At 46.0% G+C, this 13,016-nt stretch overlaps 1 protein-coding gene across 1 annotated transcript in view; it reads right to left on the reverse strand.

Moving 5' to 3' along the window:
* XPO4 (exportin 4) overlaps window positions 1-9,853 on the reverse strand; it is a 75,188-nt gene extending 65,335 nt beyond the window's left edge. The window contains exon 1 of the mRNA XM_086481814.1: window positions 9,776-9,853. Coding sequence (XP_086337940.1) covers window positions 9,776-9,853 — 78 coding nt within the window. The remainder of the gene's footprint in view (window positions 1-9,775) is intronic.
* Between the last annotated feature and the right edge of the window lie 3,163 nt (window positions 9,854-13,016).

Below are 13,016 nucleotides of genomic sequence, written 5' to 3' on the forward strand. Positions count from 1 at the left end.
AAGTAGCTTTAAGATGAGGTGTATAACACAGGAGAAACTAACCGAGCTGTAAGGTGAATCCCACAGCAGGCAGGCAGGGTCCGCCAGTGCCAACGATGCCTGGGTAAAGTCATGGCAAGACGAATGAGGACTGACTGAAGGGCCCATGTGATACCAAGACCACCAATACAAGACCAAGCTGTGGCAGATCAACTTTAGGGAAGTTCGTTCCAAAACCTTGAAGACCACCTATTTGCAGAGCCAGACAAAATCAGCAAAAAGAGAAGAGGACCCTGCCCTCGTTTCATGCCCAAGGCAGAGAAGCTACACGTGTAGATCCTAGTCCAGAGAGGACCCCAGAAGGATGATGCTTGCCCCCACATCACCAACGTGGGAAAGCTCCCCCTGTCCCAGCCAGCCGGTGCACTGAGGTATGACTTCTTTTGTGCTGCCACGCGACAGAAAATTGGCAGTTCCACAGTAATTAACAAGTTGCGTAAATGATCCGATGTGCTTGTGTTTGTACAACTGTTTCTGCTGTTGTGTTAGCTTTGACACTGTTTGTGTATCATCACTAGTACCACAATTAACACTAGTTGAATATTGTTTCATAATAATAAGGATGGTATAACTCAACGTTGGTTATCATCCAAGTGCACCATTGATCTCTGTAGGAAGCAATGCTTAAGTCCCAGAGCCACAGATGCCCTGTGGCACAGGCCAATGCACCAGCCTCTGGAGTACACCCAGCTACTGGATTTTCAGATTCTGTGTTAACGGTGCTGCAACCCATTTTGTGAATTCTACAGGCTAACTGCCCTCCTTCACCTGTTGCTGGAGCAAAAACCTCAGCGGCCAGCATATTTACTCGTGATGCGAGAAAGTCAAATTCCAAAGCAGCCTCAAGACCTGATTGAACATGGCTCAACCAGCTTTTGGTGTCTTAAAAGCTATCAAGTTACTCACTTCCAAAAAACTGGAAATATTAGTCAAGGAATGTATCACTCACTCCAATACAGCCTTAATGCCATACTATAGCAACCCCCTCAAAACACCAGCACTCTAAGCATTACAGTCCTCTCTTACCAGGAAAACAGAGTACTTCAGTAAAGCACACAAAAAGACATATATCATGTAAGTTTCCTGCAGCTCTTCCCATGAACAGATTCTGAAATACATTTGTGAAAGATGCTGGTGTCATTATTTTCCTTCATTACAACAGGATCCTAGTCTAAGCTGATAGTAGTGAACTAGTGATAGTAGTAGGTTGTTCAGCATGGAGAAGACTCCAGGGGGACCTTATAGCGGCCTTCCAGTACCTGAAAGGGGCCTATAAGGCGGCAGGGGAAGAACTGTTCACAAGGGTTTGTAGCGATAGGATGAGGGGTAATGGTTTTAAGCTAGAAAAGTGTAGATTTAGGTTGGACATTAGGAAAATGTTCTTTAAAATGAAGGCGGTGGATCACTGGAACAGGTTGCCCAGAGAGGCAGTGGAAGCCCCATCCCTGGAGACATTCAAGGTCAGGCTTGATGGGGCTCTGAGCAACCTGACCTAGTTAGAGATGTCCCTGCTTATTGTAGGGGGGTTGGACTAGACGACCTCTAGAGGTCCCTTCCAACCCAATACATTCTATGATTCTATGAATAGGGGCTGCCTCTCCAGAACTTCAAGGCTGTGGTTCCTGGAGAAGCAATGCAGTGACTGAGACCTTCCTCCTCTCCTTCCAACCACGCTAACTACTCTCCTCGACACATGCTATTATTTCATGCTGGCTTTGACAACTGTCAGGTCATTCTGTAAGCCAGTCAAGCTCACTAAACTAGCAGATACTCAGTTGAGCAAAAAGACAAGTAATGGTTTTCCTCAGGCACTTGCTGTTAGGATGGTTTAGGCTTCTGTGAAAACATAGCCCATGCCTGCGTCATGCTTACAAGCCTGGGACTGCAGATGTTCTTCCCCTTGGCCAAGGCTTTTGAAATCCCAGGGACCACCGTCATAAACAGTACAATTCCATGCCAAAACACCTTTCTGCACTTTATTGATTTCACAGCCACAAATTAATTATACAAAGCCTTTAAGAGACCCTGACATAAGGCACATAAGGCATATTTTCAACACTACTACAGCTGTCCCTCTACCATTCTGCACAGCTGCACTGAACACAGCTGGACTGCATGACGATAAATACTGAAATTCATAACTTCAGCACAAGCCATGATATATCACGATATATCTTTAGCCTTTCTTCATATTCACTTTTATAGTTCTGTAAATTTTGAATTTGGTAGGCACCAATAAACAAACTTATCTGACTTCTAGAGTAATAAAAAGCAATAAAACTTCATTCACTCGCATCTATATTAATCCAAATAAATGTAAGTGTATTTTTCATTAAAAAATAAATAAATCTGTGTTGAACCAAAGAAAAAGAGAACTGTATCTGCTACTTCCCAAGTGGTTTAACAGCATAATTTGACTAAAGTTTCTTTTAGGAGCATAAGCAAGCTTCTTCATCTTAGCCAAGGTAACAAAATTGTTTGTAATGCAATACAGTGAAAATTACCTGAATTAACAAACCCTTTTCTCCCTGCATCCACTTCCCAATCCAGTTCACTATGCAGCCACTCAGGTGGGTGTACTACTACTCTACATTTTGGTAGAGACAAAGGCAGCACTGTACAGCTGCCACTCATCATTAAGTCTCAGAAGTAGGAAAGTTCGGGGTTTTCCTTTTTGGAAGGCAATGAGGGGAAAGAAGAGGGACTATCTAAAATATGTCCTGCCAGTTTCCCTCCATTTCTTAAAATCCCTGTTCAAACAACTACTCACTATTCAACAGGATGTTTTAGACAGACTTTAAAGGGATAAAAAAGAACTGCAGACCTGTATCAACAGCTCAGATCTGACACCCTCCCTTCTATGCCACATTTCCCAGCACATTAGTGGTTTTATGCCACTCATACACCCTGCTATGCATCAAAATTGCTCAAAATGTTAACGCATTCCCTCTACCAAGTCACTGCCCCAACACAGGCATCCATTCCATCTTGTTTTGTTCCAGAGAAATTGAGGAAAGCAGAAAAGGAGACAGATACAAAGAATACGTTTTCCCCTGGTGAAACATCAAAATCCAGAATTTCATCCCTACATCAGGCCAGGACACAGAAGTGGAGATCTTGTGTATCCCTAATCCAGACAGACTTTTTAGCATCAAAACAGTGTCAAAAACTGATGAAAAGGAGTATTTTACTTAGCTGCTTGTGACAGCATCAGCTCAACTTAATAATCAAGAAGATTTCTTCTACCCCTCCATATGGAAAGCTGTTAACTAATGAACACAGATTAGCATAACAACGATAAGACTCTTAGGAAGCAGGTTAAAGGGAAGACAGCAGTAGGTAGTGCCTGAAGAATAATTATCCAGATGGAGTTATGGACTAATGAAGCTCCCCAGTGGATGAATCTAGGAGCAGACACGCAGTATTTTCACTGACAACTCAGAAAAAAATACAGAAATATGCCAATGCAACAGTGACAGGCCAAATGAGCATGAAGCGTGATTCAAAAAGACAAATACTCCCTCCATTAAACAGTCAGGGGAAATAAACCCTAAGCATGAAGAATCCCATTTCACCAGATCTTCATTTCATCACACGCTATGTTTGCTTTTCAAAGATATCAGAATCTGTATCAATCCTCACATTCCTGTTCTCGACTCCTCACCCTTAGTACTGTGTGCTTGGGGTATTCTTCCCACACATTTGTTCTCAGCTCCCAGGTAAAAGTTTCATTAGCATGCCACACACTGCACATGCTTATCTCCCAAGCTGTAATCTGAAACGTGTGCCTGTAAAATGCACTGACCATACCAGTTCTTAAGCAAAAGGAGGAAAAACTATACATACAAAGTCCATAGATGGACTCTAAGTTACTTAGTACTGCTCCAGAAAAAGATTTGGACAGCTTGGGCATAGTCCTCTGAAGTAATAAAGAAAAGCACAATGTTAAGTACTATTAGGAAAGAAATACAGAATACAAAAAATCTACAACCATCTAAAATCCTCAAGTATCCAATCACAAAAGAATGCAGTTCTGGTCAGTCCATCTCAAAAACAGTATCATAAAACTAAAAAGCTACAGAGAAGCACAGGGATGATTAGATGTATGGGGAATCTCCCACATGAAGAACTGACGAGACCCTTCAGTTTAGCTAATGCATGACTGGAGGATGTAATATGATCGAGAGCTACAAAAACCACAAAGGATACCATAGAATAAAAATCAAAACAATGATTGGGTATTTCTCATCATTCAAGAACGAATGAAATTATCAAACAGCAGGCTTCTCTCAAATAACATAACATTGAGGTTTTGTCCAAAACCACCTGTGAAGTCATTACTACCTGACAAGTATAATATAAAAACTCCTTAGTTTTGGAAAAAATTAGAAAAAATATAAATGCATTCCAGAAACAACTGGACACATTCACAGAAGAAAAGTTGATCAACAATCACTAAACACAACAATGCTACCTCAAGCTCTTGAAACTGCTAATTCAAATAAGGTAAAGTGTATACTAGTGAAAGGATTACCTTTATTTTTCATAGCCTTTCTCTAAGTCAGCAGCTAGAGTCCATCACTGGAAACAGAACTCAGCTAAGCAGATATTTGGTCTAATCCAGCCACAATGTAGCACACATCCAGCTTGTTTTGATGAGCAATGACTTGGAGGACTTCACAAATCTTCTCAGCACTAGAATGATTCATTTTGTCTGATTTCTTCCAACAGGTAACCTGCCACAACCAAATCAGAGCTGGTCCAGCTCTCCCTTTCACCCTTACTATCAGTCATGCTTCACAGCCTGAAAAGCTGCTCCGCCATGAAGACAGTTTGCAATGAGAAATTGAACTTCCTCATAGAGGGAGGATTGTCATGGCCCTGAGCTCCAAGAAAGACAGGTCAAAAAAAGACAACCATACAAATTGTCAGGGTAGATGATATAAACCATTTGGTTTTGGATTTTAAGGATACTAATGTGCTCCCTTACGCTCTTGTTCTCTAAGCTTATTTCAGCAACTGAAAGATGAGTTTGTATGACCACTGTACTACCCAACTGTAGCCTGAAACCTCCCTCAGAAAGGCAGGATAAGCCACAAACTAAGTAGTACCCCAAGGCGATAGTAATGTGCGAATCCCCCACCACCCCCTAAACAGACCACAGTGAAACGAGAACATTTAGAAACTTTTAAAGGGAATTATTCTGCAAAAGCCTTTGCTTAAATGTTCTTGAACCCGTTAATGCCACTGAGACCCATACTGCATAGAATAGCTTAGGATGACAGGGACCTCTGGACCTCACTTCGCTTAATCCCCTGCCCAAAAGACAACTCGTCTCAAAGTTAGATCAGGTTTTTCAGGGCCATCTTCAGTCAAGTTTTAAATATCTCCAAAAAGGGGAGATCCCATAGCCTCTCCAGGTAGCCTGCTCCACTGCCTTCACCAACCACGCTTACAAACATACTGCGATTTTTTTTTTCTTTTTTGCCTTCTCTCCAGCTGGAATTTCCCTTTCCGAAACTTGAAATCTGTTGTCTTTTCATTGTGCATCTCTAAGAAAAGTCTGACATTTCTAATATCAAGACAGTCTGAGTCAGCAAGTAAATTGTACAGTGCAGGTATATGATACACTTGACCCAACCTGACAGCTCACCACTGCTAATAGGGGCAGACCAGCCCTGTACATGTCCAACAATCTAATTTCAGCCCCTCCCATGCTAGCTCTGCAACCCAAATGGCTGCACAGATAGCCAATTTGTCTTGCTAACCTGACAGAAACCCATTCCCTTGTTTAATTCCTATGTCATATCAGCAGTATTAATACGTTCAGCACAGGGTCACAAGGGAGAAAGTGGAGCTGCAGGTAGGAACAGAGCACCCCTTTTTGGAGGGGGGAAGGGGGAACAAGCTATAACCTGTGAATTCACATTTAGGTGTCACAAAACATCATAAGCTAAAAAAAATCCAACCTGCTTTAATAAACTCTGCAATAACTAAACAGTCATACGCGTGCTTCCTACGTCATCCTTTCACCTATGGGATGACATTTACATTTCTTTCCTTAATAATACAACCGGTGTCTTCTCTCATCCATGAAGACAGTTATTAAAACAGTGCTTAACTGATACTAATTATATTCAGCATTAATTACCACCTGAGCTAAACAGAACATAATAGATATGAACTGTATATAATTTGGTGAGAGGATGCCATGCCAGCTGGAAACAGAGGAGCAGTAAATTCATTCAGTTCATACACATGCTGGTTTATGGTCTTCACCAAGCCAAAGTCGCACAGGTCAAAGGTGTACACACCAGCCTGGGGCACTGAGCAACCGCACAGCACGTTACGCTTTAAGTTACAAGGCACTATGGGAACCTTACTTCAAGTAAACACTATTTAGCTTTGTTGGAAAGGTATTAACCCAAAAAGCACACACTTGTTCATATAGCAAATACTCTTACACCAAAGAAAACTGTCACAGGATCATCATTCGAAGTCATATGTGGCAGCTAATGACAACCCAAGTTTTTTCTTTTATAACAACTCTTCAAATTTCAATCATTTTCCAAACTAAGCCTTTTGGACTTGGGCTACCTAAAGCCTGTTCAAAGGTGTTCCCAGTAGCAAAGAAAAAGCATTTGCATACAGCTGTAGAGGAGCTCAGTGAAAGAACAGCTTGAATCTTTCCAGTTTTCATACGCTGCACACCACGGTTTGTAAAGTCCATAAAGATCAGCAATTTATGAGATCAGAACTAACATATCTCTTATCTGACATATAAAAAGTAGTTTTCTGAAGGAAAACTCTACTAACCCAGAGCAATTAAAAAAAAAAAAATCATTAAAATACTTATCAAAGATTTAGAGAGCTCACAGTAATTCCATACTTACTTTCAAGGAAAGTTAAATCAACACATTCAGGGTTTTATATCAGCATATCTGAAATCCTGTAGTCCATTATTCTCCCCAAGGCTCAGTATTTCAGTCCGAAATCCAGACAAGTATCACGTAAACCACCACTACTCCCTGCTCCATCCTCAGGTACACTGCACCACCTCTGACGCCTCCCTAGCCAACTGTAGTTTGCAAGGATTGCTACTGTCTCAGCTGCCACAAGAAAACCTCGCTGAATCCCTCCACAACTCCCTGCTTTGTCAGACCATTCACAATTGTCAGACCATTTACAGCTCTGCCCTTCCCCATCGCTTCAGGTACAGCTCCTCTGCAAGGTGCCAGCCTCTACTCACCACCTCATTACTAGCACCAGGTTCACCACACCTCCCCATGTCCTCAGATTTTTACATAAATACCTTTCTAAGTGATCCCGCCAGTTTGATCAGTTCAAGCCTCCAGACTGCCACACACAGTTACCTCCTACCCTCATCCTGGAGCAGGCCTTTTACCAGATTTTACCAAACAGTGTAGTCCTCTGGCTAAAGCAAACTAAGATCATCACTGTCCAGGTGCAGTCCTGAAACACAATTCAGCCCCTGTTTTTCCATAGTTGCTAGTGAGAAAGGCCAGGAGCAGAGCACATAACCCTTTCAGTCTCTGGGGTCTCACATCCACCTTTGTAAAACACCCAGGGAGCTGCATTCCTCTCCTCCGTCGCTCCAAAGACTTGATGATTTTTGAGAAGAAACACAAAGTAATAACCCTAAACAGTTCTCACAGCTCTTCTACAGCCAACCCAGCTTAAAGCCTGATCCTGAGTCCTTAGCCTCACGGATAGCTTTAGTAAATATCGCCGCTTTATCCGGCTTCCCCAGGAAGAGCCATCTAACTGTCAGTTCAGTGCCGTCTATTAAACTTCCAAGAGCAGCTGCGGAAAAGAAAGAAGAAGAACAAGAAAAAGCTAATGACCGCAACAAGTCAGCTTTCATACCATCAGAGGCTGGAGAGAGGAAGCTAAAAATTCAGTAAGGATCCTGACCACCATGTGCTTGCTTTTACCGAGACACGCTTTTACCAGCAAGTTTCGTACCTATTCTTCAACAGAAGCACAATCACTACCACAAGGGGCTTGCAGCTTTTCACTGTATTAAGGTTTATATTGAATTTAACTCTGCATTAAGCTGCATTTCGCTCTCTATGATAGCAGAGCTACACTAGGGAAACGATGCCAAGGCGAGGTTTCTAGCACAGAGGCAAACCTTTGGAGATGCCACCCCACGCACTATCAGTTTGATACTGAAAACTACCCAATTGCCAGCTTCCTTCCACACACGTGTCCTGTCTCATAATAATACTTATTACGTACTTCCCCTACGCAGACAAACACTTCTGGTAATTACAGTGCCTGCGTTATTTTTAAAACAGAGATACACAAAGATTATAAGAAGGTCCAATAATCTACACAGTTACATTTTGCAAAGGCAGGCATGAAGCAAAAGCAGCTCAAAGCTTAAAACACATCATTGTTTGCATACTTGGGGGAGTTTTTTTTCTAAAAGCATCAGGCTTGTTGCTAAGCTATCTACCTCTACTTTCCTGTTTGGAAACACAGTGAACGTTTTTCAGGCTTTGATTTCACAAGGAGTAACACACACGTATTTTGATGAGGACACCCATGAGTAAAGCAAATCGCCTGTTGCTTTACAGTCTGGCCGCTTCAGCTAAACCGCAATCGTTCAGGCTCTGGCCATCAATCAGTTATCGATGTGAGGCAAACTTTCCTACTGTTTGCTCAGTTCTTTTGAAATCCCTTTTATATCAACAACTCACAAACTCTATTTCTGTTGGAGTCACATTCTGGCAATAGAAGTTTTGTGGGGAAGGCTTCCAACTACACATCTCTAGATCTGCAAAACCTGTAAACAACACAGGCCAACACACAGCTTCTCATTCAAATGAACAAAAAACTTCTACAAGGATGTGTGACCAGGATGTTTTAGCACCAGTCGCCGCTGCAGATAGTCAGCTCCATCGCATTTCTGACCTTGGCCGTATGGACTTTCTTTTCCATGCGATCGTGGAAAACAGCACACAGCGCATTCGCGCTCCGCACCAGTTAACTGCTAATAAAGAGATGAGGGAGGGAAGCACCACTAAGCGCTTCGCTTCAAGGCGGCAGCGCCGTCAGCCTCCGGCTACTCCCTGCTCCTCCACCGAAAGGAAAACTCTGGAAAGGTGCGGCGCTCAGCCCGCCGTTCGCGGCACTTCGGAGGTCGCCTCCACGCTGCCGGCGGTGCCTCATTGCCCCCATCGCGCCGGGGACCGGGCACGACCGCCCGCCGCCGCCACGGGAGGCGCCCCGGGGCCCCGGCCCCCGCCGCCGGGAGGGAAGAGTTGCTCACTGGCAACTTCGTCCTGGGTTTCCGCGGCGGACAATGGCGGTGCGGGGGCTCGCGGCGTGAGGGGACGGGGCACCCCACCGGGGCGGGAAGCTCGGGGCGCCGGCAGCCGGCAGCCTGCCCGGGGCGGGGGAGAGCGGGCGGCACATGGATGACCGGCGCGGCGGGGGCCGACCCCGGCTGCGGGGTGACAGGGACGAGCCGGCGCGGCGGCGGCGGACGCCCGCGGAGGGTAAGGCCGGCCGGGGAGCGGGAGGACGCGCGGAGGGGGCGGCGGAGACGCCGCGCCCCGGCGGGCTGCGCCCCGAGTCCCGCGCCTGAGGGGCGAGGGCGGCGGGAGGCTCCGCGGGCAGTGGGGAGGGGGGGGGGAACGGGACCGGGGCGGGCACCCCCACCGCGAAGCGCCGCTCCGGGCGCGGCGCTTGCCGCCGGCCGCCTCACCATCAGCACTTTGGCCGCGTTCTCCAGCTGGGCGATCACCTCGGGGGCCCCCCCCGCCGCCGCGGCCGCCGCCATCATGGTCTCTCTTCAATGACGCGCCATGCGCTGCATTCTGGGACGAGGCGGCCGCGCAGCCAATCCCGGGCGCGGCCCGGCCCCGGCGCGGAGGCGAAGCGGCGCCGCCGCCGCAGCGTGACAGCCGGCCACCAGCCAGGGGGGCTGCCGGAGCCAGCCCCCACCCTGCGCGCCGCGCACCTTCCTCCCTCCCTTCCTTCCCTCCCTCCCGCCCGCCGGCCGACCCGCCCGCCGACCCGCCTGCCTCCGGGGCGGGCCCGACTCGGCGCACGCGGCAGGACCTGCGGAGCCCCAGGGCGGGGCCCGCCGCCGCCGCCGCCGCCCGTAGCGGCCGGTTCGAGGCCGCCGCCGCACCTGCCGGGGCTCGCGGTTGCGGCCGCTCCGCATATGGGCGGAGGAGCGCTGCCAGGCCTCCCGGGCCGGGTCAGGGAAGGGTGGCTGAGGCCGTGGCGTCGGCAGGGCAGGGCAGGGCAGGGCGGGAGCCTCGTTTAGGCGCTGCCCGGTTCGGCCGCGTTTCCTAGCGCGTACCGGTGACCTCGGGCGTTCGTGAGCCCGCGGGCACTGGCTGCCTGCAGTTCCTTGTGCTTAGCGGCGCTTGGAGGTTTTTAGTGGGATGTGAAGGATTAGTTTTTAAAATACAGCTTCGGGAGTGGTGGAGAACGGAGGAGGCAGCCAGCGTCTTTGCAAGCGGAAGTGCTTTACGGCAGAAAGAAAAAACAGCCAAGGTTTAGAACTGATCTAAACCGATTTTTTTTTTCCCCACCTAACTCCATCTGGAGCCCACTTTATGTTGTTGTACGTGAGTTACAAGACAGCGTCACCTCTGAAGAATATGCTGGAGAGAGCATTGTTGTACCTGTAGGAGTGAAAGGACTGTGGGACTGTGCCTTCACTGGCATTTAATTTTGGTTTAGGAGTTTGCCTCTTAAACAAATCTGATGGTTTCCACTCCAGTTTGCACACTGGAGCAACTTGGAGCTTTAATACCTTGAGATGAAACTAAATCGGAAGATCTACAACTGCCGAGGAGTATTCTGTGCACAGGACCGGGCTGGGTCTCCTTCAGAGTCCCTCACAGTGTGACCACTGAGCAGCATCAGCTGTTTAGTTCCCTGGATCCCACTAGACCACTCTTAACAGCACTCAGTTGTTTCCAACCATAGTTCTCTCACCCCCCATCCTTGAGAAGACATTAACTGACCTCTAGTCTGAATTTCTGCAAAGTTTGGAACTTAGCAGATAACTGAGCAGGCTGAGAGGAGACTTGACTGCTCACAGACTGTTCACGTATACCGAGTGTAAAGGTGCGATGTTTCCTTGCAGGTGGTGCAATGTGATAGCTAAAGGCAAAAGAAAGGGTCAGGGAAATGGAATCATAGAATATCCTGAGTTGGAAGGGACTCATATGGATCACCAAGTCCATATCTCAAAAATCAAGAGTGGAGAGAAGGAAAGAAAAGAATACTGTGAGGAATTCAGCACTACAGCTGTCCTTTGTCAGATTTCAGGAAACAGTGGAGCACTGCAAGCAGGAATGGCCTGGGGTACAGACTATTGTGAGAGCTTCATATGTTCACCCGTACACTAATAGGACTTCACAATTGCTTTACATTACCCTGAATGCACAAACATCAAAATGCTTACAGGTTATGAACATGCTAAAACAGAGCTGAAGTTAGACCATGAATAGTTAACGTCTCTGAAAACGTGATATTTGAAGCCTGTTTGCACTAAGCAATAACAAAACAGTATCTAAAAACACCTTAACAGAAAGATGTCACTTATGCTCCCTTAGTCTACAGACATGCTTAAACCCACTTTATTCTGAGATACAGATGTATGTTCTATTCTTAGATTCTGCTTCAGAGCAGGCAGCAATAGGCAGTAATATCTTAAAATCCCAAAACAAGATTAATCAAAACTCATGTCTGTCAGTTCAGAGGTACAAATCCAGGAACTCAGTTTCTTCATCTAACCTCCTAAACCTTATCCTTACTTGTCTAATCATTTGTCAGCCAGAAATACCTCCTTCCTATTCAAAAGAAGTATTTTTCTACAAAGAAATGACAGCTTTCAATGCTGAAGGGTGCATGGCAGTGCTCACTACTAGAAAGACTAGAAGTAGCAACAGAACCCCGTAAAAGATTGATTCTGTGGTTTACCTAGGAAGTAGTGTAATTCATGCTAAAACATTAAATGTATTTCAGGGTAACATTTAGCTTCACAGTTGAAGAATGTGGGAGATCAGCAGGGCTGCACTGAAAGCAGAGATAAGTAAAATAGAAGCAACAGTCTTAGATGGAGGAGTTTGAAGGTGGCAAAAGTGTGACAACACACTTAAGTCTTGAAGTGTGTTTATTGGGCAAATGGTGCAATGTACAATGAGTCTTGCTCTAAAGAACAACATAGCAAGAGCTAAAGAAGTTTGTACAAAGAGATAATGTCAAAAAAACTCTGAAGAGTATGAAAAAAGCGATTTTAAATAATTCTGTGTTCAGTAGAGGACTACTTCAGATGAGATTTCTGTACTTGTAGCTTGTATTCAAAATGAGACTCTTCAACAACTTCTTCAGCATACTCAAAGGTCCTTCATTCTCCTGTGGTCTTGTGTGTTCAGCAGCGCACTTGAATAGCTGTGGGAGCAACAGAAATAGAATGGCATTGTTCAGGTTGCGGGGGGCTCAAGAGATCTTGAGACCAACTTTCTGCTTCTTCAACCTTCTGATCAAGTTGCTCAGGGCTTTGTCCAGCAGGGTCTTGAAAACCTCCAAGAATAGAGAGTGCACAACTTATCTGGGCAACCTATGACAATATTTGATTGTTGTCACAGTGGAGGTTTTTCGTCTTAAATCAGAGCCTCCCTATGTGAATATTGCCTCTCATCCTGCTGCTGTGCACCAGTAGAGAGTTATGCTCCGCTCCATTTTGTTGACAATCTTGGGTACTGGAAGGAAGCTCTTGGATTCTGCTTCAAGCCTTCTGCCTGAACACAGTTCCCTCAGCCTCTCCTCACAGGGCATGTGTTCCCACCTCCTCACCGTCTTGATTGCCCTCAGCCATACTCACTGCAATTTGTCAACTTCTTTCTCATACTTGGGGGCCCAAAGTGTGATCTAGTTTTCCAGACATGATCTAACAAATGCTGAGTGAAGGGGACTAATAATTC

Source organism: Leptosomus discolor, chromosome 1 (assembly GCF_034619465.1).
Source record: "Leptosomus discolor isolate bLepDis1 chromosome 1, bLepDis1.hap2, whole genome shotgun sequence".
Lineage (NCBI taxonomy): Eukaryota > Metazoa > Chordata > Aves > Leptosomiformes > Leptosomidae > Leptosomus > Leptosomus discolor.